Source organism: Hypoxylon fragiforme (genome assembly GCF_022984875.1).
Source record: "Hypoxylon fragiforme strain CBS 206.31 chromosome Unknown GGS25scaffold_4, whole genome shotgun sequence".
Lineage (NCBI taxonomy): Eukaryota > Fungi > Ascomycota > Sordariomycetes > Xylariales > Hypoxylaceae > Hypoxylon > Hypoxylon fragiforme.
In genome coordinates, this window is record NW_026054759.1 from 396,253 (window position 1) to 420,082 (window position 23,830).

Sequence of the window (23,830 nt, forward strand, 5' to 3'; positions counted from 1 at the left end):
CACAATGAACACTTGAAGTAAGTTGCTATGTAACGATGTACTGCATACTGAAAAAGGCTTGGCATAGGTCATTGCACAGCCACAATCATTTGTGGCAAAAGCTTGAATCCCACCCCTTTCACCCCTTTCCCCCCTTTCCCCCCTTTCCCCCCAGACTCGAATCAAGATTCAAATCTGAATCGAAGCGAATCGATCACAACGTTATGTACATGTACATAGATAGGAACAGGAGGCCTCGCAAGGAATAAAAATCATCCTAGATTTTTTGTTTTTACTGTACTGTAGTTTATCAGTTGCGCAAGCCTTGAGGGTATCTAACCGTACCATGTTCATTTCCGTTTCCATGTCTATTTTTGTTCCCATCCAGTTCTTCCCATCCTCTTAAATCCGTCAGCGAGATGAATTCATCGTAATATAACCGCAAGTAGTCGTGATAGCCACTTAAGGCCAGTAGCTTTGTAGACCGGTAGTCGATAATCACCATCGCCACACCTTCACACCTCCTCTTCCTCCTCCCCATACTCAATAGCCTGCCCAGCCAAACTACTCCTTCCTACATCCCCTCTACTGCTTCTTCCCTTCCCACTCCTTCTCCGTCCCCTCATGTACGCCTCCGTCTCCGTGACTGCCCTCTCGCCCACAAAGTGCTTCCCGTCCCAGTCGCGACTGCACCGGGGACACTTCCTCTCCTTCCTGGAGCGCCAGAACCCGTCGCCGCAACCGTCGTGGAGCCGGACGCAGCAGTCGCGCTCGGCGCACCGCTGCCCCACCGTTACTATCTCGCGGCACGCCTCGCAGAACTTGATGCGCTGCCACTCGTTCGGGTTCAGGTCCGGGTCGTTGTACCCGTCCACGAGCCACTGCCGGAGCTCCAGCAGCGCCCGCGCCGTCAGCGAGTAGAACCCCTCGCGGCTGCGCTCGAACCACCCCTCCTCTACCATGCTGTGCATCACGTTTTCCACCTCGCTGCTCCTGAGGCCTTTGAGGCCGCCTATGGTTTGCGTGGCTGCGCCGTTTCCGTCCTCCTCCTGCGGCGGTACGTCCTCGTCTTCGTTTCGCGGCGCCGAGCGTAGTTTGTTTGCCTGCATGCCATCGAGACACATGACTTCCATGCGCGGAGTGTTGTACTTATCGAACATGGCGTCGATGACCCGGCGTATGAAGGCGATCTCCTCGGCGTTATGGAGGGTCGCTAGTTGGGTGACCGGGTCCGAGGTGGTGTTGACGAGGGCGTAGATCCGCTCCTTGCTGACCTGGTGCGTGATGCTTCGGATCTCTATATCTAAGGGCGACGTCATAGTGGAAAGGGCCGAAACGTAAGATTCAAAGTCCTCCTGCGTGACATCAGCTGGCTCTGTCCCCTTGGCCTTGTCGCCTTCTTCTTGCTTTTCATCTATCGTGAAGATGGCTGCGAGAATAGGCTGTGCTTCGCGGAAGGTCATGGATCCACGGGATAGGAATGCTTGCAAGAAGGCTCGGTGGGTATCATTGTAGTACGCCTCCGGGCCTCCATCGTTATCGCGATCATGATCTGAATCGCTCATCGTGCCAAGCTAACTCAATTCTTCTTTTCGTCTTTGTAACTCTTTTCGGGTCAAATTTCAAGGCACTATTTCTCCAATTTTTGTTTGGAGAGAATTTTGAAAATTTTGGATGAAATAGAGTACTTGTTGTTGAATAGAAAATAGGTCGGCGTGTATATATGAGGTACTGTAGATTGCCGAGTACGTAAGGTGTGTTGGTGCAAAGTGTACGGCATTAAATTTAGGACCCCGCGATCCAAGACGCGTTTTCCCATTTATGTATCGATATAAGAATACGCGTTAATATGGACCCGCTTCTATTAAACGGCGCTTATGCGCCTCTGCGATGACCCATATTATATGTACATACAGTTGTACACTTTATAAGTTTATATCCATAGTACCTAGTACATACTACTACCTAGTAGTACATATGTATATGGATGTCAAATAGACAAAGTCATGTTGGTGAAACAGTAGGTAAATAGACAAGTCTACCTATATTTTATTCCCTTGTATTACAAGATCAATTCTGCCAAAATGTAACCAAACGTCCAGACCGCTGAGGCGAACCCAATGATACTTTTCCCCCAACCGTCTAGTACTGTACAGGCTAAGTAGGTAGGTAGGTACCTAGTAGTTATGAGCTACATAAAAACAAATCAAATGTGCTTTGTCGTGGCGTCGTCGTCCAGGTTTGGTGACATATGAGATCGGCTGTTGGAGCTCTTCTGTGCTGTGCTGTGCTGTGCTGTGCTGTGCTGTTCTGTCTATGTGTAGTTAAGAAATCACTAATTCTTCTCTCCTCTTCTTTCCTTCCTTCCCTTTTCCCCGCAATGCTTCGAGGCTGTTACCTCTCGGTTGTTGGGACTTTCGTAGTTGGCCTGCTATAATCTCCTGACTTTTGTGGCCCCTTCTTCCGGTCCATGAAGGACTTCAACACTTGTAACTTCTCTTCTGTGACCTTGATGGCTTCTTCGACTTCCCGTTCGTTCATTCGTTCTTCGCGCAACTTCTCTTCCACCGTCCGCGGCTCCATCATCTTCTTCCTAGGGGGGATGACTCCTTCGTTCATGCGGTGAAGGCCTACTCTCTCTTCTAACCAGTCCCACATATCGCTTTCTTCGCGTCTCCAGACCTCCTCGTAGGCAATGGCACGCTCCGGATATCCCATAAAGCCTAGCTCACGCCCATACGGTGCGCCCCGAGGCTGGGAATTAGAGCCGAATCCAAACCACGTTGCTACCAGCAATCCAACTAATAGTCCGTAAACGACATTGCCGGTGAGGAGCGGCCCTATAATGTCAACGATTGGTCCAAGAATTCCGTGGAGTGGTTCAAGTAAGCCCCAATCTTGAGACTTGGACACTGTCGAATCAGCTGGGCTAACCAGGCTCTCCTTGGAAGCCTGATGAAGCTTGCCCTTGACTCGCTTCTTCTTGCCCCCCTTTGTTACTGCACCATTGGCAGCAGCGGGACGAGGGCCAGAGGATACCATTGCTTTTAAGCTTGCAAAGAGATCTTTACAATATTGTGTTTGGCCATCCTTGGCACCCTTCTCGATAGGTCCTATGAAATGGTGAGTTTCGTTCTTACATCAGATCATGCATAGAGTTAGAGTCTCTTACCTTTTAGCCAACTCTTGCCACTCCATTCAATCGTACAATTGATTGTTACATGAGTAGAGTTGTTCTCTGCCCAAGACAAGCAGTATTTTGTCTTTACGCAAAAGACATTGCCGCTAGGCACATCTGGATTCTGCGTTGTCACCAATACGTTGACGCTCTTCTCGAGATCCATGTTCTCTAGCGATTCGGTGACTATGCATTTGGTCTGCTTGGGCCCTATCGAAGCATATAGCGGCTTGATATAACTAAATCCCCGGCTCTTGTTGTCTTGGCTTAAGCCTTTCTTGTCTTCCATCTGTAAGTCAGTGCATTTTTGCTCGCCTGTCAACCACTTTCCCATATACGCGACAGATGCAGGTCCAAACATCAAGTTATACACCTTGCCCAATGGGGCAGCCACAATATCGTCACCAACGACTATGTCGTAGTGGGCATCAGTATCACCGCAGTCTGTCGGGGCGTGGGTGGCTGGTCCTGGATAGTCAGCTGGTCCGGAAGGTGCAGGGGCAAGATCTGTCTTCTCAACAGCTCCGTTTGTCACTGCACCTGATACCTTCCTCGCGCCACTTTTCTCACCATCCGTATCGGCTGGGCTTACTTCGCTGGTTTGTGTTGCCTCGGGTACGTTATCATCGTCCTGGTCTTCGTCGTACACATCATCTCCATCATCGCTCCCCTCGTCTTCAGATGCTGTACCGCTCCGGCTTCCGACCACCACTTCGGCGTCTTCAACCTTCTCAGTTTTGTCACCGCCCGTGCCTTCTAACGAAACGCCATTCAACGAGCTTTGTAGAGAGGGATGGCCAAGCTTCCAGATATTAACAATGAGGTCGTAGGTGGAATCACGACTAGTGAAGCTAGCAAACACATGCTTTGCGTGGAGCGTGGTAATCATAAGACCATTCCTAAAAACCAAAGCAGTGCTGCGTTTTTCAACAGACACGATCTCGTCGAAGCTAATGACCAGAGTTGTAGTCCATCCAAGAATGTTGCTGCTAAAACACAAGTAGCCTTCCGAGACATACAGTCGGCCGTGTGCGAGGATCTCTCGTTGAAGTGCACAACTATAGTCTTCTATGAGGTAGTCGTCGTCCGGTACGCTCTTGAACAAAACATGGAAATCCCGGTTGCGCTTCTTACTCGCCACGGCAAACCCGGTAAGCTTCGGGGCACCTGGGGGGTGGGCGACGTTAGCATTAGCTGCGGCAATAGCAGCGCCGATGGTGTTTCCGGTACCTGCAGTCCCTCCAGTACTACCACGCTTTCTCCTCCGGCTAATAGCACTCCTAATGCTACCACTACGTTGGATCCCGGCCTTCCCTTCATACAAGCTCGTAGGAGGTGTCGTGACAGCTGTCTCGTAGACGGGCGGTGGTCCTATGGTAAGGTCTTCCGATTGGCCATCTTCCGTGGGGGATGTTACGTCTGCCGGCGCCGATTCCGAGCGAGCCCGCACATCTGTAGTAGATTCAGAGAATTTAGAAGTGGTCGGTGTAACTGCAGTACTTCCAGGCTCCGGAATACCTAACTGGCTCAAACTTAGATCACCCTTCCCAAGGGTTTTGACAGCAAGCTCCTTATCACCCATGGCGCCCCCCTGTCCAGCAGATGGTTCGACTTCCACTTTGTCGTCTTCGCTCGATCGCGTCTCCCTGGGAACGTTCGGCTTGGGTTTGTTCGCACCGGATCCGATATTGGAATTGGCTATAGAGGTACTTAAAGAATTGGCAGCAGTTTGGGCAGCAGAGAGCATGCTAGAGAAAAAGCCACCTCCAGGTGTCAGAGGTCCCGGATTTTCCGGGGTTGGTGTTAGAGGAGCTAACGTAATATTCGATAGCTTGCTCGGTCCTAAACTATTAGTCGATCCTGACCTTCTTCTTCGATGCGATATAGTATTATTGTTGCTCGAGGAAGAAACCACCACATTGGGAAGGGAATTGGCGCTAGCGGACGAACTCTTCCGCGAGTGATGCGAGTGATGAGACTCGGTTGGAGTTGGCGGTGTATTGACAATAACGGGAGCTGGGGGCTCGGACGGCTGAGGAGTGCGAGGACGGACAGGTTGGACGGAGGTGTCGATAGGCGCCGGGCTTCTAGACGGACGTGACCGTTCAGTTGTAGATGCTACCTTGGGGACGTTGACATTAAGGTCGGACTGTGAAGCAATGCTAGAGCCTGGACGGGAGACAGATGCGGCGGTCGACCTTCGGGATGACGCGTTCGATAACTCGTAATTCGGAGGGTCTATTTGGGTTTCGCTATTGAGGTCCTGCACACTACTGTTGCCACCGTTCTTTTTACTTTTGAAGACGTCCCTGAATCTACTGGTGGGTGATTTCGAGCGCTGCGTAGACGAATCCCTCGGTGGCTCCAAAGCAGTCTTAGTAGCAGATAATTGACGAGCCGGCTCGTTAGATAAGCTACTACTAGCGGAGTAGGTGACAGAACGTGAAAGGTTGTTTGGTTCGTCTTGATCCGGATGTTGGATCTCGGGAAGGTGATCGGCTTGAATTATAGGCGACGATGTTGTCAGTTGTCCAATTTGGGATGGGTGGGTTGAAGGAAAGGTGGGTCTAATTGAGGACCTATGAGGAGCAATTAGAATAATTAGAATGACTTTTTTTAATCTAATGTCTTTGACTAGTTATTTGTTATTTGATGAAGTTATGGGACAGATGGATGAACCGTGCTCTTCTTCCTTCTGTCGAACCTTGTTCTTTCTATGCAGCTATGATACTTTATAGAAGCAAAGCCACGGTACCGTTGTTTTGATGAAACGGCTGCAACTTTAAGATAATAAGGTAAGGGTAATATGAAAAGCACAAGCAGTGGGCAGTCAATAGGTACTGTGGCAGTACGGTGACAGCACTGATTACAGTGAGTAGGTATGTAGGTACGTAAAGAATCAAAGCTCTTAATAAGAATAGTTAGGTGGTTATTAAAAAAAAAGGTAGAAGCCGTTCACTTAGAACCTTGTAAGTGGAGTCCACTAGACTTACACTCCCTTTTAATAGCTCGGATGAGATTTGGGATATTGGGATATTGGGATATGAGCACAAGTTAATAATAACTTGCTCATTTTAAGTGCAACTTACTTAAGGCTGTTGTGTTATGTGTGATATGGAAGATCGAATAAGCTACCTTACCCTTGAATTCAAGGGGGCTTGAGGAGAATAAACAAGGCGGTGTTGAGAGACTGGTAGGCTCGGATAGAGGGGTAAAGGTCCCCCGTAGGCACACCTACAGTATGTAGAAGGTTGGATATGATGATCTGATCTGATCTGGATGGATGGATGGATGGATACATACGACACGGGGATGTACATAGGTAGATAAACCGGGAATAAATGATATATGAAAAATAAAGATAAATCAAGAATAGTTAAAGATTGAAATTCGTAGAGATGATGATAATGATGATGAAAGAAGAGAGATAAGATGAGAATAACAACTTACGGGTCTTCCTCGTCGGAATAGTACGCATTGGCATTGGCATTGGCATTGGCATTGGCATTGGCATTGGGGTTCCCATCTTCATCCTCTTCCGCCATGTCGTTGGATCTCATAATAGGATAGGTTCGCTCACGGCCACGACTATTTGGACTTCTTCCACGGGGATGTTCCTCGCTACTAGCTGTCGATCGGAAACTCTCATTCGAAGGTTGTTTCTTCCATCGCTTGGTAGCCAAGTTCTTGGGGAGGAGCTTGCCAACCTTAATAGTATCAGGGTTATGATTGCTTGCGACGTCCATGGCGTTGGTCGGCAGCCGTTGCTTGATGACGACGATGACTTTTAACAGCAAGCAATTATGGCTGAAGCGGCGTCGGTAACACAGCAGGAAGCTAGAGATACTGTATCATAAAAGTTCGGACAGGAATATTCCGATATGTCGATATTCTGTCCTATCCTTTACCTAGGTAGGTAGATAAAAGGTAATAAATGAAGTTGAATACTATGTAGGTAGTATACACTTATGAAACAAAGACTTGGGAATCTGAATTGTCGAATTATCGTGTTGAGACTTGAGAGAGGTCGGATACCTAGTGCGCTAACTACTAGATCCCTGGGTCAGTACTTACTACTAGGTAAGTCAAGTACTGTAATCATGTAATGTAGTATGTAGTAGCGTATGTAGCTATTACCACTTTATCGCGATGACTGTCGTCATAGTCTTTAGTCTCGCCCTTGCATTTAATTGGATAGAGGAAGTCAGTTGCTTAATTGATTAGGTACTACTAACTAGTAGTAGTTGACCAAGTGATGTTCTTTTCGGTTTCGGGGAACTACAATTCCTAAGCTTAGATAGCACTATGTATGTAATTTGAAAGATTTCGACATTCAAAGCTGGAGATATAGGGAGTTTATGGACGATGTGAATAGGTGAGTGGTATAGTAATGAACATGTTAATGCTTACGACGCAAGACGAAACCCACTTTGTTCCCGACACTCGCTCATTGAACAACATTGAACCTGGAAAGCTTCATGAATCAGACTACCGAAGCCCCTATGTAGATAGTAGATACAACTTCCTTAATAACATACGTACCTACCTGCTGCTAGTACATATGTAACTATGTATGTATCGTACAATACTACACATGGCATGCACTTGAATACCTACCAGCCACTACCCTACATAAATGAGGTGTAACAAAGAAGAACTAGAAGGGGAAGGGACCGTGGAAAGGTCTAGCCAATGTAGCCATAACCCACTGCGGGGCCAGGGGGCGATAATATGTATGGTCATGGTGCATGTTAGCCAGGCTAGCCTACTATGCTTATGCTAGATAGTACTTAACTAGCTAGTACTACTAGTACCTACTGGCTGGGAGTGGCTGACACGGTAGATGCCGTCCAAACTTCTGTGGGCATCGGAATATATGCTCCCACTATAATTAAAATCTCCCAATGAAAAGATCAAATTGGTAACTAGCATGCAAGATATGAGATCCATGGGAAGTCGCAGACTGTGCGTTGTTGTGTGTTGTGTTGTGTTGTGTTTTGTTGTGTGTGTCGTGACTATGTACCAGTTACACTAACTACTAGTCTACTACATATGTACCAGTTAACTACTGTTAATAACTTAAAGTACTTCAATGTTTCTCTCTCCCTTTTCATGTTGCACCTACCAAATAGCTACTACCAAAGAGGGCCTGCAGCGTGGTACGTACTACGAACTAGTTACTCACTGGTGCATGTAAAGGCTACCTAGTACAATGCAGTACATAGTACCAGGCTAACAACGTTAAACTTGAATTGAAGCACGATAACTAAAATTAAATGGGTCCCCCCCTAAACTTCCCCCACCCCGCTCGCTCCATTTGCTAAATTCGCACTTCGTAATCCATTTTCCTCTTTACACACCCCTAGCTATCCACATCCTGCCGACGACTACACATCCATACGCGGATACGGACCACCGTACCTCAAATGTTTTTTATGAGGTGCTTAAACCATCAATATTGAATCACATTAACGCTATTACTTCGCCTCACAATATGGAGTCATCTCCCCTGATCAAGGTAGGATTCCTTTATCTTGATATCTCTTCCAACGATGCATGCCCCTTCCTACCATTCACCATAGTCATTAGCCATTAGCCGTAGCCGGAGCTCATCGAATCACAGGCGCATGACCATGCGAGAGCCGCATCAGTGGCCACCCACACATCTGATACCACCGTTGCAGTCAATGAGCATACTAGAGCTGCCGGCGAATTTGCCAACGCTGCTAAGAATACCAGCAGCGTTGAGGCTTTACGTACCTTGAAATTGCTTGAGCAGCATCATCGACGACTATCTGAACTTCTTCAGCTCCCCAACCAACAGCCAACGTCACAAGCTACCTCCGAAGATGACTCTCAGCCCAGCGAAAAAGATGAGTCTGCTACGACTACATCTTCATCTCCCACAAAACATGACGCCAACGAGGCTTCAAACGAGAAAAATCCACAGCCTTTGCCGACCTTAACCAAGCAGCCGCGATATCCTCCTCGTGATTTGGGGGCCTCCATCGCCAACAATCTTGCTTCTGCCCGGGGTATCCGTTCCAAGTATAGGTCCCAGCCTCTTAGCCCTAGTGTTTCTAATACCGAGGCTCCCGGCAATATGGAGACGGCATCTCGAAGAAGCGGCCCAAGAACCAAAATGCAAACTATGCTAGATAACTCCGACAAACCAAATGCCATCACATCTCCAGATAGTGAAAGAGCTACTAGACGGTCCAATGCTACCCAACAGGATGGTGTCACTGGTAAAGGACGAGCAGAAAGTGCTACAAACACCACCGATGAGGGTTTTTCAAGGTTCTACAGCGCATTTGGTAGTATCATTAATAGGATTTCCGCTCCGCTTGCCTTTGCCGGACTGCCCTTGATAAGCGAGGACCAAGTTGAAGAACCACCGGCCCCGGTCCCGGCTCCCGAGTCACCAGCCCCGAAGCGAAATAGGGTCCGAGGATCCCCCTATGTTTCCGCTGAACCTGATCTGAAAAAGATATATTCCAGGGCAGCTCTTCGAGCTGTGGCTCGCGATGGACAGTCGGCCAACGACTCGTTCTACGTTGTCCCTACCAGCGGTCATACCGCCTCGTACGCAAGCATCCTTACTTTCGCAGACAAAGAGAAGCGCCGAATGGAAGCCCAGGGTGCCGCAGGTGTCCTACTTCAAGACCCCGACGACGAAGACTTTGTCGACGCCAGGGAATCCCAAATCCCACGCTCGCCTGCACTCCAGAAGTTGTCGGGTAAGGCCCGTGCCGATAAAGATCTCACCAACATGGTTGAAGAGCTGTATCTCGAGAATAAAGGCTTAAAGGACATGCTGGATAAACTGAGCAAGCGTCTCCATGCGTTCGAGTCTATGTCACAAAACTCTGGAATGCGCCTTGCCGAGAGCATGCGTCTCATGCGTCCTAGTTCGCCACTCGCATCTGGAGGGAAAGCGCCACCAGCAATGGCGGGCGCGGGGCTAACGGATGAGGCCCTCGTAAGAAGGAACCAGGAACTCGAGGAGCAACTCCTAGTAGCATCGAGGCAGATGGAAGAAATGGAGAAGAGCTACAACAAGGCGAGAGCGAACCTCGTTCGCTACCGGGAGAAATGGGACCAGCTCAAAGCCGGGGCTAAAGCACGTCGGGCTGGTGTTGGTAGTGCGAGTGGCAGTGGAAGTGCTGCGGGCGTTGGTGGCGGTGTTGGTCTTGGTGGTGACTTAATGCAGGGAGGTAGAGGCGGAGAAGGGGGTGGAGGTTCAGAAGCAGGTGTGGATGATGGGTTCAAGAGCCCTGCTTTAGGTTAGGGGTAGTAACATCGTAGTAGTTACATTCAGACGAGAAGGTGAGATGAGTGGTAGGTAAGTAATCTACCTAACCTTAGGTAGCTAGCTACGCAGGGTGAGTACTTGCCTAGGTAGGCAGAGTAGGGTGGGGTGGGGTAGAGAGTAGTAGAATATAAACTGGCTTCATGTGACTCGATATTCTCATTTCCCTTCGCTTCCTTTCTGTTTTGTCTTGGTCGTAGATATCATGCCTACTTAGGTACCTATGTCCCTAGGTAGATTGTGATGTTGGAGTTCAGCTTACCTACATGTAGCCTAAGAAATCTGCTAAGGTATAAAGACTACTTGTTTGTTTGTAAGTAGATAGATAGGTACTAAGGTAGGTAGGTAGGCATAGTAAACACCATTTCACACGCTACATACATACATACATACATACATACATACATACATACACTCGATTCTCCTAACCTAAAGGAGGCCTAAATAACTAACAGTCTTCACCAACATCATCTTAGGTACCTACCTAATATCCCTCGAGTAGGTAGGTACTAGCTAACCTAGTGACTTCAATGTTACCTTAGGTACCTAGCAAAGCACAACAAGCCAGAACCACAATAGCAACGACGACGACAACGGCAAGGAGAGCAACCAAGGAATCATGCCACACACGTGCCTAAAACCTAGCTGTACGTGAGTAGTGAGCATGTACATACGTACATCATCTTCACGGCATTCAATGTTGGGGTAGAAATTAGTACATATATACAATACAAACAAGCATGTGACTCTTTTTACTCCTTACTACTTGCCGCTCCTCACTAACTCCCACTACCTACTACTTGCCGCTCCTCACTAACTCCTCCTCCTGCTGCTGCTGCTGCTGCTACCGCTACCGCTACTCACAACTACGCTCGTATCAATAACCTCTAACCTCTAACCTCCAAGCCTAAGAAGGCCTCAAAAAAGCCCGAAAGACCCGATAAAGACTTGCAAAAAAGCCCCTATTGTAGACTTCCAAAGTTTCTTGGTATCTCATCTCATCCTTTCAAAACAAAATTGCAAGTAAGGCCATGTCTACATGCAACATGCATTTCCCCCCTACTTAAAACCCGTCCTATAACTTTTCTTTTCTCCTGTCTTGATTTTAACTTTTTTAGGCGCTCAGTCAGACAATTAATCAATCAACTCCTGATGCACTGCTTGTTGTGAATGTAGGATATGCTGGTTGTAACCTCCCATAGTTAACCAAAGGTAGGATAGATATCAAAACGCATCCTCCTTCTCCGCACCCGGCGTAGACGTTCCATTCGAAGGTGACATAATGTAAGGTGCCTAGGGAACATGTTAGTTTTCCACACCGTTTCCATTTATAAAGGGTCGGGATATCACTTACCAAGACCTGTTTTGCATTACAAATCCTCCAGGCCATGTTTCTCACATTACCATCAGCAGGAACCACTACGGATGCGAACTCAATACCGAACATCTGGTGAATCGCGTAGACCAGTCTCTTGGCATATTTCCCATCTCGTTCCACGTGACCACCGAATGGCTCCTCAGGCTTGCTCGGTGCAATGTCTGGATCTCGGTCCAGACAGTTCTGCACCACTGGCAAAAGAGCTGACTCGATGGCCTCCTGAAGGCCACCCTCATGACCTGCGTCGACGTCTTCGTAGTTAAATTTGTTGACATGAATTTCGAATGGCTGTGAGATAGACATCACATTGTGATTACCATCATGGTGGTAGCGGAACTCGTAAACACCTTGAGTCCACCAAAGCTTGTCTCCCGCAAAGACCATCTCACCGCTCACAAGGGTCGTGTCACTCTTTTCGGAATCGTCTATCGATTGGTCCCATGACAGAATGCCCTTGTCTGCCGTAGTAGACTCGAACTGGTTGGGCACAGTTGGAATCCATCGTCCGAGGGATGAGAGCTCCGTGATCTCACGCGAGGGATTATCTGCTACCATGTAGAGACCAATCCAATCTTTTTTGCCGTGATTTTTCGGAGCCCTCCATTTGACCTTGATCGGCGCACCATACTCGAAAATCTTTGTCTCTAGCTTATTCGGAAACCGGCCTGCTGTGCCTTCCTTGCCACTAGCACGCTCTGACAAAGCAGAGACTCCAGATGCTTCTCCTTCTACAGAAAGCGAGTAATGCTTCGGATCGAACCCAGCAAGATCGGGTGACAGCTTCGTCAAAGTGAGGCGAGCAGGGTATTTGTTAAATAGTGCGGTAGTATCTCTCACCATCGTTGAAACACCAGCGGCTAGCTTGGGACGGGCTGCGTCGAGGAACTCTTCCACAAAATGGGTAGTCTCATCCACAACCTTGTTCATGCTTGATTGCCATCCCACCACAGGCGGGGGTAGGGAACGTCTGATGAATTTCGTCAAGCCAGCTTCACGTCTGAGGCTACGACCATAAATCTTTTGCATGTGCGGTTTCTCGACGAAGTGGAGGAATGCAAGAGTAAGCAGGTGGCTAATCAAGGCCAGGGCAAATATGGATCTGCTCCATGTAATAATTGCCGCACCCCACAAGCCAGCAGTGCCCAGCACTCTCTCCGGGTTGTTCAAGTAACGGTAGATGGAGGTGTATGTCAATTTGACGCCCTGGTCGAAGAAGAAATCCCCAAAGAACCAGCCGAATTCGCCTAAAGAATCGTAGATGCTCACGGCAGTCCATATTTGAAGGGCGATGAGACTAGCACCGATGACATGCCTAAGCAGTACGAACCCGTAATTCCAGTCGACCGGAGCACAGTACATCTTCCAACAGGCCGCGGCAAAGGTGACATAGCATAAAGTTTGGGATATATGATAATAACCCTTCCATTGCCGCCAGCCTTCCTCTGGTGTATCTCCAACCTTCAAGAAGTGACGAGTCCACGCTTTGGAATTCGACTGTCGTGTAAGTAGTATGCCCAGTCCAACAGAGTACCACAACCGAAAAGCCAGGGCGAGCGAAACGAAAAGAGACTGGTAAAAGGGAGTCTGAGGCGTCACCACGGTGAATAGAGCAACGAGCGCCATATTCAAAAACAAAGAATAATCTATAGTTCGTAATAGATCAATATTTTTGATGCCCAGCAAATTATGGATCCGAGGCCTGGTGGGCACCTCACTCTTGCGAGTGGGAGGATTGTAGATCTTTTGAATGTGAGGATCCTCGATAAGTACCAGAAAGGCGAGCTGGGCAGCATGGGCAACAATAGAGATGAACAGCACATTATAGCTAGCCGCAATCAAAGATATGCCATAATAGCCAGCATAACCAATCGAGTACATTGGGTGAGGTGCCATCTCAAATACTCCATCAAAGGTCAACTCTTGATCAACCAAGAAGAAGAAATCGCCCCAGTACCAGGCATAATCCTTCACCACACGATGGGCATCCAGTTTGACCCAGACGTTGAATCCTATCAATAGCCATCCAAATAGCCACCGGCCAATTGTAACATAGATTGACTCCCCGGCGGGGTGGTAGGCACAAGCAATGGCGAACAGGCAGTACGAGACGAAGTCGCACATCAGGATGAGGTCCACAAGTCGCCTGAAGACTAGCCAGGTATTGTACTCGATTGGCGCTTCCTCAAGCTTGTAGTCCTCTGGGATCTTGGTCTCCAATTCGCGCTTCAGGAGCTTGTAAAGCCATGGGCGGGGATTCTTGCCAGTGGTGGGGTTCTCAAAGAGTTTCCATTTCTGCGCCCAAGCCACTAATTTGTTCTCATTGGACTGGAGTCGTAATAGGATGCCAATGCCTAGGTTGTAAGATGTGCGCCAAAACAGAAAGACAACGGCGAATAGAGGGCACGCAATGGTATCGGGGACCATGTAAAGGGTCACAATATGTATGGCCAAAACAGCTAGGACGATTCTATCTGATAGGTTTTTGGGTTCCCTTGGGTCGAGTAGCTGCGATACCATGTCATGGGTAGTAGGAACTGTGAAGACTACATAGAGGGTCAATGGGTTAGTATCGCAATATTGCCTCATATATTCCATTTTATTTCTTTCCTTTACTTACCCGTTCCGTCATTGGTGCGGCCATAGGTCTTCCTGGGTTTTGTAGGTGCTGTTGGCGTCACTGGCTCTTCACTGCCATTATCACTTTCATCATTCACATTTGTGTCAATCTGTCTACGGCGTAGCTCGCCGGGAGCAGCAGCGCCATCGACAGCGCCATCGGCGGAGATATCACCGGTGGTACTCATCATCCCTTGAGATTTGTTGTATTGTACTCTAAGGTAGTTGGGTATGTAGCTGAGTAGGTATGTAGTTTAATGTTGAATGGTGGTACGTAATGAACCTCGTCGACTTGCCGCCATGTGAAATCAGTGAATAGTTGTTGAAACTATGGCGAGGGTTGTCTAGGGTAAGGAAAGGCCACCGGTAGCTGACACTGGATAGGTATCCGAGTAGACAAGATAAGACAGACTCACTGACAGAGAGACAGAGAGACGACTTAAGTACTATATGTACCAATACCTAGTACCTACATGTAGTGGTGTTAGAGTGGTGTAGGTATGTATGTAGACTAACCGTACCGGTTGTATCGATGTATGGTAACGTTGAATGATTTGGCACACGGAGACGAAGTGGAGAGGAAATGTACAACAAACGAATAACACTTGGCAACTTTAAAATATGCAGGTTTATGTGTACAAGTTATACATGGGGAGACAAAGCCAGAGAGTTCGATTGGGCGAAGTAAAATGTAAAGAGGTCCACGTGAGTTGCTTGAGATTTAATGCAATTCATGGATCTGCTGTACATGTACCTATACATGTTGGCTGCTACGACCAGACGTGATGTAATTTTCCAGCCTTAGCTTTAAATGCCGGGATTGATGTCCTTACAAACCAACTAGATATGGATTGGAAGTCTTACCTAACACATGTGAAAAAAGAAAAAGACAAAAAAAAGAAAGCCTTGTGTAACTTGGGTTCGAATTGGTCACAATCATTTGTCCTTGAGGCTGAAGGAAGGATTCAATTCCAATGTACGCCACCTGCAAGCAAGCATTTCGCATTCGATGGGTGGATGGGTGGATGGGTGGATGCAATGGATGCAATGGATGGATGGATGGACAGGCACGGCACGTTCTGGAATGTACAATACGTACATTTTAGTAGTAGCTGTAAGCGTGCTCGCTTCTTGATTGACTATTGATAAAGGGAAATGTTACTGGCTGATAATAATTAATAACTAGACGGCGCGAGGGGCAGGGCGGGGTTGCACAAGGTTAATATTAGCCTGCCCTGTAATGCCCTAACCTAGCTGTTACATGTACCCAGATAGATTATCCATGATTCATTGATCCCATGTAACATCTAGTTAGTTACCATGTAACTACTGATGTAGCTCGGTTATTGCATCGCTTACATAAGACATCACATGTCAAGACCACATGTGCAGCACCTGACTGCTATTTACATTAATTTTATACGCTACACAATAGGTATTAATCCCTCTAATATTCACATCCTCAATCTGAGCATGCATGACACATACGGCTCTTATGTACAGAAGGGAAACCGGAAAATGTCAGATTTAACACAAAGTCAGTCGGCAACTTTCGAGGTAGTCAGTCATCTTGATCCTCTTGCGGCAAGGGATTCATGTTTCGGTGAGTTAACGAGTGGCGCAAATTGTGGTATGTAGGTAAAGGGCTTCGTTTTGTCTGTTGTCCTTGACGAGGAGTACTTCGAGACGAATTTAGATGTACATATTCATGGATAAAGGGCAAATACATTGGGCCTACAACTTTCTATGTATGCCTTATACCTACCGACATATACGATTATTGGTCAAGCTGCAGCTCCATGCATAGGCACCTATACAAGGAGTAAGTGAGTGGGTGGTAACTAGACCAGGCAGTCAGATGGCTTGGTATTTATCAGCATTTGAGATTGCCGTAACCAGAGTTGCGGCTTGGGTTCCCAAGCAGCGCATACGAACGAACCAGTGGAGATGAGCTTCTCGCCCTCGGCTCGGAGCCACCCATTGAACATCATCATAATATACCTAATAACTACGAAGGTTGCGGCCAAAAGTAGGTACGGACCAAAAGTTCACTTATGGGTTACAGCACATTATAGCTTCTAAGTGCGCTATAATATAATTAAAGTGCTATAATTGAAAGAGTTGTGGGGGACTTGACGTTGAATGTGTACCTGGTAGAGCCCTTCGAAAAGTGGCACACTATGGGGCTGAGATATCTTTTGGTCCGTACTTTTGGCCGCAAGCTTCGTAAACATATCACGATGAGAATCGCAGAAGTAGCACATGATATACATATTCCTCTTTGTAAAGGAAAAGGAAGAAATGCATTTACCTGAAATGGGCTGGCTTATAGCACGCTAGACCATCGTCGCTACAAGTTTACCCCCCCTTGGTTTTGACGCATATTCCTCTAGTAACATGCCCGTAAGATTTTATTCTGTCATACCCATGTTATACCATGCCATGCCATCCCTTTCGTTACGAGTCCATTATACATGCTGGGTAGGTATCTACTTAAACAGTAGGCTGCCATCCAGCCACGAACCCACGACTCCATGATTCCATAAACTACCCAAGGTACCTGATAGCTTTCTAAGCAGCCTTCTTGGCAAACTCGACGCGAAGAATGAGATGCTTGAAACCGTAACCGTCCATCTTGCTGCACGCCTTGACTGCGTCGGTTCTGTCTGCGAAGCTGATGAAGGCAAAGCCCTTGGCGAGGCCAGTTTCACGGTCCTTGGCCAAGAACACACGAGTAACGCGGCCGAAGCGCTCGAACATATCTCGGAGTTCGCCTTCCTCTGCCATTTCGGATACCTAGTAAATGTGTTAGTAAAGAGATTTTGTATATAGGTATATAAAAAGAAAGAAAAGGAGAGGAGTGGGCTGGAGAATAAGATTATAAGAAGAAAGGTACTCACGTTGGTAACACGGAGAGTTGCAAGGTCGTCGCGCTCTCCATACTTGCTGCCACCCATCCTCTCGCCGCCACCAGCAGCGCCACGGTCTCCTCGGAGCGCAGGAGGGACATAACTGCCCTTCTTGCCCGCACCGGCCGTACCCACAGCAGCCGCGCCAGCCTCATCGCCCATGCCAGCCGCAACATCGCCAGTGCCCTCGGCGTTGATAGGCGCCATGGTGTCCTTGTAAGGACAGCGGGCAGTGAAATGCTCGCCGTTACAGATACGACACTTGACGGTCTTGTCCTTGAGCTGCTCCTTCATGGCGTTGGCGTTAGGGTCCTTGTCCTCGTCCTTGGTGTCCTTGCGCCAGTTGGTGCTGAGGCGGAAGATGATGTTCTCGGCGACCGATGTTGTGTCCATCTGTGGGCCAGCGCCGTCCTTCTCCGATAGTCCAAATTTCTTCCAGTTCTTGCGCTCAGCTACGCGGGGGTTAACTACCTCGCGGTGCGTCACCAGGCGGATGCGTCGGGTCGTCTTGACCTTTTGACCATTCTCGTTATATCTGTAAGTGATGGTGGTCTTGGTTCCATCCTTGTTGTGGATGGTTTGTGGGGGAGGTAGCTCGGTGATGAGCTCGTCGCCTTCGTCATCATCGGCCCAATCTCTATTCGGGGGATTAGTACATGAATGGGGGGCCAAATATCAAAATAAAATATTTTGGTGATTGCTGACCTGTTCTTTGATGCCATATTTGCAGTTTTGTATTTATTTTGATTTTATTCCTTTTCTTTAGGTTGTCGCAAGAGATAAAATTGAGTTCTGGTTGATGATGGTGAGTTTTTTGTGCGATTTGGAAATAAAAATAATAAATTCCAAGTTGAGTTTCCGATCTAAAGTGTGGGGTTTCGAATTCTCTTATCGGTAGGATTAGAGTTGCCCCGCCTATCAATTAACTCCGAAGGGCTCAATACTGGCTCAATACTTCGTACTAATGAGGCTTAACTACCTCTAAGCACTTACATTTCTTAAGTGTATTTTACAACTTCACAACCTTAAAAGCTTCACCATTTCACACACGATTATAGGAATTGGCATTGTAGTTCATAGTTAGCTGCTTCAAGCACTTTTCTTTTCTTTTACACCTTTGTTGTACTAGGTAACATGTACCTACATAATACCCTAATCTTTTCCTTAATAGTCCCATACTCCACAAGTACCTACAGACAGTAAGAGTATAATGTCTTCAATGTTCTCTTACAGACACAATCCCCAGTAATCTAACACGCCATTTCTAATCATACCCATAATCGCGATAGAGAGAATATCTCTCTACCTCGTCTTCATCTGCTTCATGCTCGCGTACAAATCCATCATTAAACTCCATCCTAGCCCAATCCCATATACGCCCGTAATGGAAACAAGAAATCAATCAAAAAAAAAATTCAAGGAAAAAGATATCCCGTAAGGGTGCGTTTTAGTCTTTTCAGCAAGTAGAGTCTATACACGAGCTCGGGGAAAAGAAATAACGCCATCATCGTCATTAGGGGTCGTAAGGTATACAGTAGTGTACACAAATGCTGAAAAGTAGGAAAACAAAGTAGGGAAGCAACCTATTGTGCTCTGATGCTCCTGGGTTGGTTGACCGGACGCTTCATCGGGATCGGAGGAAGAGCACAAGTCGGCGGAGGAGCCGGAGGAGGTCCATCGGCTAGATGAGGCATGCTCCTCCTAGTCAAGAGAGCCTTTGGGCTAGAGTTGACTGCTAGGAACTGCTTTGCCGAGGCTTCATGTTGCGTGGACTTGAGTGAAGGCACCGAGCGTTTAGGTGAGAATATTTGCGGTGGCGTCAGAGTGTAGGCAGGCTCCTCAATAGAGGCCAAGCTGGACTGCTGGGGAGAAGCGATTGAGTTACGATTTTGAGGAGTCGGATTTTCAGCTAGCAAACTCGTGCGTTTATGGAGTGATTGCGCAAGTCCTGGAGTTGCTAAACTCCGCATCTCCAGAGATGAAGCAGCTCTCCGTATCTGCTCCGGAGCCTCTATCAATTCTATGGTATTGGCTCGCTTTGGCCTAACGAAGTAGGATTTACCTGTTTCGGGCCGCGGATATGTTCCGCCTCGCTGTCGAGGCCGGCTGCTGGTCTCGACACGGTATCCTGGGCTCACAGAGCGACTGATTGGTCGTCCTTCCTTAATCTGCGGGGAAGGAATGAGACTTCTAGCGACTTCTATCCTTCCGGGCGGACTCAGCGTTGGAACATTACTCGTCCGAGGTACGAACATAGAAGGCGAATCGGGCACTTTTATGACAGGAATGCGATTAGTAGAGCCGACAGGTGACATAGGCGACGGTTGGTCAATAACAATAGAAAGTGGGCGAGAAATAGAAAGCTTTGTTGGTGGCTTCGTTGGTGGAGTCTTCCGGAATGGTTTCATAGGTCCATCCCGGTCAAGCCCTTCTGGCTGATCCGCTCTGGAGGCGACGGTCGAGAAGTTCAAGGAGGAATACCGCCTATTTACAGTGTGAGGCACACTAAAGTTGGGAACATGGCCGTGGGACAAAGAGGCTGAAGTAGTCGGAAGCGGACGGCTACTCGCATCTAGGCGAGGGTCGAACCCGGGAATCACCTTTTGGATCGATTGTCTACGACTGGCAATTGCCGCGGCGTTAGGGCGAGGGCGAGGCTGAGGCTGAACCTCAGGCACTGACGGTAGTACTGACAAGCTTGTCTGGGTTGGGTAGTCGTCTCCCATACTTGAAAAGCTCGCTCGGATAGGTGAGCTTGTCGGAGACGATTCTGCCGATGATAAAATCGTCCGTTGCCCAGATGAGATATAGGACAGCCGGTTATTGCTTACGTTGCTTCCACTATCACGTAGGCTATCTAGGCGTTGGCCGTCCGACGAAACCATGCTCGAGCCATCATCCAAAGTCGATTCTGACAGTCGGTCTAATGGGTGTTCTACAAAATCGTTCTCGGTAGGATCCACGAGGGCATTCTCTTGAGTCCACGAGAAATCCCGTGAGATGATGCGCGAGAAGCGAGCCGAGTCCCGAGTGACAAGGTTCCTCTGACTTGTTTGGGTTCTTAACGTTGCAGCATTGGCACCGACCTCGGGCTTCCCAGTCTCTGAAAGTTTCTTTTTACCGCCCAGAGACTCAATCTCCCGTCTCAATATGGCAAGCCACGAATCCATACTACCAGGGTTATCGAACACAAGCAACATATTAGACACCTGCCGCTTCTCGATTCCTCGCATGGCGAGCTTAGATCTGAGAGATTTTGAGTCAGAATTGGGGTTCCCCTCAGCGTCTGTGGTTGAGGTCACTCGAACAACCCAATGTTTTCCAGGGATGAGGTCACTAGCATAGGCAGCTGAGTCTCGGTTGAGGTTGAGAACCTTCTCGGGTAACCTATCGAATGAACCCTCTGCCGCATACTGGAGTAGGTATCCAGACGTAACCAGCGCATAAATCTTGCTCGTCCATTCCGTAGCAAACTTGGCCCTCTTTTTCTTCTCTGTGTCGCCCTTTCGGTCAAATACAGTTACGTCACCATGGTCTTGAACAAGATCAACCCGTGAAACACCATTCGATAATGAGCTACTTTTGGTCTCGCTGCGACGGAATAGGCCATCAATGGAGGCAACGCACGCGGGTAGCGTGGCATGCTTTATCGCTTGGGGGTACATTTGGAACAACGGCGGTGGATCAAACCCAGTGACTGGGCCTATTGTTTTCGGTACCGTTGACTGACGAAGCTTAGCCCTATGAGCACCAAGGCTATCCTGACGTGTCCGAGAGAGCGTAGGAGTTTCGACCTTGGCCAACCCAGCTGAAGATGGCGGTGAGCTTAGAAGTGACAGCTCTGAGCGAGAAGACTGGAGTCTCTGAGGCCAATTGCCGAGGTCTGCTAACGAAGTACGTATTCCACCCTGTCGAGGTGGTTCTTGTGGGGGAGAAGCCCCTTGCGTCGTTGTTTGGCCGCCATCCTTTCCAGTTTTGGACTTGCCAAAGATATTTCTCAAACCAAGTCTGGACTCACGCTTCGCTAATTTCTCTGCTCGTAGTGGCACTCTGTTCTCACTCTTCAAAACGGTTATGTCTGGTGGCCGTGCTCGCCGCATATCGCGTGTATGATTTTGGAGTGCCTCAAAGCTTGGGACTTCCAGGCCGGTGCTGTTTAGGCTAGTAACGTTTATTTCAGCCATTTTATATTTGATTCGTCGACAGTTGTCGTTGCTGAGTTAGCAAGGGTACATTGGCTATTGTTCGTCTGAACAGTGTCCAACTATTATTGGTGGATGGATAGGCGGTATATATGCAAGTCGGGCAACCCAGAGAGAGACGGACGGACAGACAGAGACCGTAGAAGATCAGATGGTGTGCCGTGAAGAAAGTTGATATTAAGATATGCTTAGAGAACGTAATAGACTCGACGCAATGAGAGGAATGAGGTCTAAAGGCATGTGACAAGTTAAGTGTAGGGCATAATAATATAATAATCAACAAGAAGCGCGAATCCGGAAAAAATTCAGTTAAAAATCAAGGGATATTAGATCATGAGGGGAAAGCGAGGGGGACTGTGACTCTGTAAGAAGGAAGTCAAGGCAACCCTGTGTTGTAAAAATTTACCACCGGATCGATCGTGCTTGATCCGTGCTTTGGAATTATAATCCAGTAGACTGTCCCAACCGGCACAACTACCCAGTTGGTTATCCTGCGAATCTGACTAGGAAGACGTAGCTTGAAACTAATCTTGGAAGTTCAGGATCAAGGCCTTGGAATGACCATTAACCTGGGTACACCGTAGAAGATTTACCTGGGTTAGGTAGATAGATGGATGGTCTTGAGATGATAGACGATAGACGACAGACGATAGATGTAGGGGAGCAAAGGATTGGATAAGTAAAGGTAAAAGGGCCAAAACTGTAAAATCGTGAGAGGGTTGAAGAGCTACGAGGGTGGGAGAAGAGAGTTTTAGAGAGAGAAGGTTAAAATTAGGAATCGAATCAGGAATCACGTTTTCTTTTTCGAAACTCGTCAGAACATTAAGCAGAAAGTCACCGGCAGACGGCGTATACTTTTAGGCATCACACTAGTATAAAAAGGATTCGCGGTCTCCAGGTTCTCTTGCGGCCTTGAAGACCCGAAGAAGATGGAATATGCATGCATGCAGGTTGGACAAGGGGGGTTTAAAGAAAACGAAAGCGAAGCTGCATAGGTATCATTGATGTACAGAATAGGTATTGTGCCCAAGCTTACATAGAGTAATTACATATAATGATACATGCAAGTTACGTCTCGAGACTCGGGAGTGAGACGTTTCGTTTTATTTTTTTTATTCTTTGATTTTTTTTTTTTAAACTTTTAAACCCATGTGTATTTACATATGTAGTTACTGAAGTGCAAAACTAGCGACGAAAATGGAGGACAATTGAAGGAAAAGGGAAGGAGAGGGCCGACTTGGGGACTGGGCTTAGTGGGCTGGGATTCGCAAAGGGAACCCCTGTTGATAGTTCAAACTGTCTAAAACCCACGAAGCGGGTTGGACGGTGATGACAAGGGGGGGATGGTGGACTTGCCCAGAAAGTTCAAGGTTTTGTTAGGGTCAGGGATCTCTCAACGTGCTCAGTGGGCTCAGTGTGGTGCTAAACCCCACTGGCCGTGCGGTCCTGGTGTAAGACTAAGACTAGGCAGTTGCTAATTTTGTATTACATACCCAGACAGTCTAGTACCTTAGCAGATACTCTATTGATTGATACTAAATAGATACATCTTCACTACATAGTATACCGCCTAATACCGCCATGGAATGAGGGATTGACAGGTACCATGGCTGTACATTAGTAGCTGACAAGGCGGTCTCTCCGGCTAGAGTTGCAAGGAATATTCATTGAAGAGCAGGGAAACGGGGGATCTTTTCAGGGCTATCACGACTTTTTGTTTACTATGGATTTACCTACCTAGGGTATTTACCTGAACAGCTCTAGTTATTAAACAACTTTCTTGCCAAATTCCTAATCCATTGGAATTGCTCCATTTTATGCCCAGATAGGTTGTTCTGTCATATTTGATCTTGCTACAAATAGCAAGATCGACTTTTACTATGCCTTAAGGGTAGATAGAGATAGGCGCAGAGCACGAAACATGTTCGTCGGTCCTCATACTCGGAAAAGCCAAGCTTCGATGGGGGTCCTTCTCTAACCTAGACATTGGCATACATACCTACCTACCTGATACCTAGCCAGAGTTAGAGATCTTTGAATCGGAAGAAGAAGAAGCAAAAAGAAGGAACCCATTCGTTTCGTTTTTGGAACATCTCGGATGATTCAGAAAGACCGGCTCAAACAAAAAGCAATCGGCGCCTACAGAAAAACGAACGCACATATGATGATATGATAGCCCAATCGCATATCGTCGACTTCCAGTAGGGTTTCCAATGTTGTTTTGAACCTGTCATCAAGAAACGCGGGTCCAAGGGG

The 23,830-nt window shown here is 47.6% G+C and overlaps 6 protein-coding genes across 6 annotated transcripts; 1 reads left to right on the forward strand and 5 right to left on the reverse strand.

Annotated features, from left to right (window-relative positions):
- Nucleotides 1-148: 148 nt before the first annotated feature.
- GGS25DRAFT_484743 (putative DNA repair protein Nse1) lies at nucleotides 149-1,749 on the reverse strand. The gene has a single exon (XM_049260479.1). The coding sequence runs from the start codon at nucleotides 1,542-1,544 to the stop codon at nucleotides 495-497; it is 1,050 nt and encodes a 349-aa protein (XP_049117399.1). The 5' UTR covers nucleotides 1,545-1,749; the 3' UTR covers nucleotides 149-494.
- Nucleotides 1,750-2,373: 624 nt separating this feature from the next.
- GGS25DRAFT_520220 (uncharacterized protein) lies at nucleotides 2,374-6,903 on the reverse strand (the record flags this gene model as incomplete). The annotated part of the gene is made up of 3 exons (XM_049263853.1): nucleotides 2,374-3,092; nucleotides 3,152-5,736; nucleotides 6,608-6,903. 3 exons carry the CDS (start codon nucleotides 6,901-6,903, stop codon nucleotides 2,374-2,376), a joined length of 3,600 nt encoding a protein of 1,199 aa, XP_049117400.1.
- Nucleotides 6,904-8,479: 1,576 nt separating this feature from the next.
- Nucleotides 8,480-10,623, forward strand: GGS25DRAFT_484755 (uncharacterized protein). The gene is made up of 2 exons (XM_049260480.1): nucleotides 8,480-8,675; nucleotides 8,781-10,623. Exons 1-2 carry the CDS (start codon nucleotides 8,652-8,654, stop codon nucleotides 10,446-10,448), a joined length of 1,692 nt encoding a protein of 563 aa, XP_049117401.1. The 5' UTR covers nucleotides 8,480-8,651; the 3' UTR covers nucleotides 10,449-10,623.
- Nucleotides 10,624-11,223: 600 nt separating this feature from the next.
- On the reverse strand, nucleotides 11,224-15,304 carry GGS25DRAFT_484756 (phosphatidylethanolamine N-methyltransferase). The gene is made up of 3 exons (XM_049260481.1): nucleotides 14,465-15,304; nucleotides 11,824-14,390; nucleotides 11,224-11,762 (listed from the first exon to the last, which is right to left on the reverse strand). Exons 1-3 carry the CDS (start codon nucleotides 14,652-14,654, stop codon nucleotides 11,694-11,696), a joined length of 2,826 nt encoding a protein of 941 aa, XP_049117402.1. The 5' UTR covers nucleotides 14,655-15,304; the 3' UTR covers nucleotides 11,224-11,693.
- Nucleotides 15,305-16,667: 1,363 nt separating this feature from the next.
- GGS25DRAFT_484759 (eukaryotic translation initiation factor 3 subunit-like protein) lies at nucleotides 16,668-18,227 on the reverse strand. The gene is made up of 3 exons (XM_049260482.1): nucleotides 18,078-18,227; nucleotides 17,364-18,009; nucleotides 16,668-17,259 (listed from the first exon to the last, which is right to left on the reverse strand). Exons 1-3 carry the CDS (start codon nucleotides 18,092-18,094, stop codon nucleotides 17,035-17,037), a joined length of 888 nt encoding a protein of 295 aa, XP_049117403.1. The 5' UTR covers nucleotides 18,095-18,227; the 3' UTR covers nucleotides 16,668-17,034.
- A 728-nt stretch (nucleotides 18,228-18,955) lies between these two features.
- On the reverse strand, nucleotides 18,956-21,556 carry GGS25DRAFT_520224 (uncharacterized protein; the record flags this gene model as incomplete). Its single annotated transcript, XM_049263854.1, has 1 exon — nucleotides 18,956-21,556. One exon carries the CDS (start codon nucleotides 21,554-21,556, stop codon nucleotides 18,956-18,958), a length of 2,601 nt encoding a protein of 866 aa, XP_049117404.1.
- Nucleotides 21,557-23,830: the final 2,274 nt, after the last annotated feature.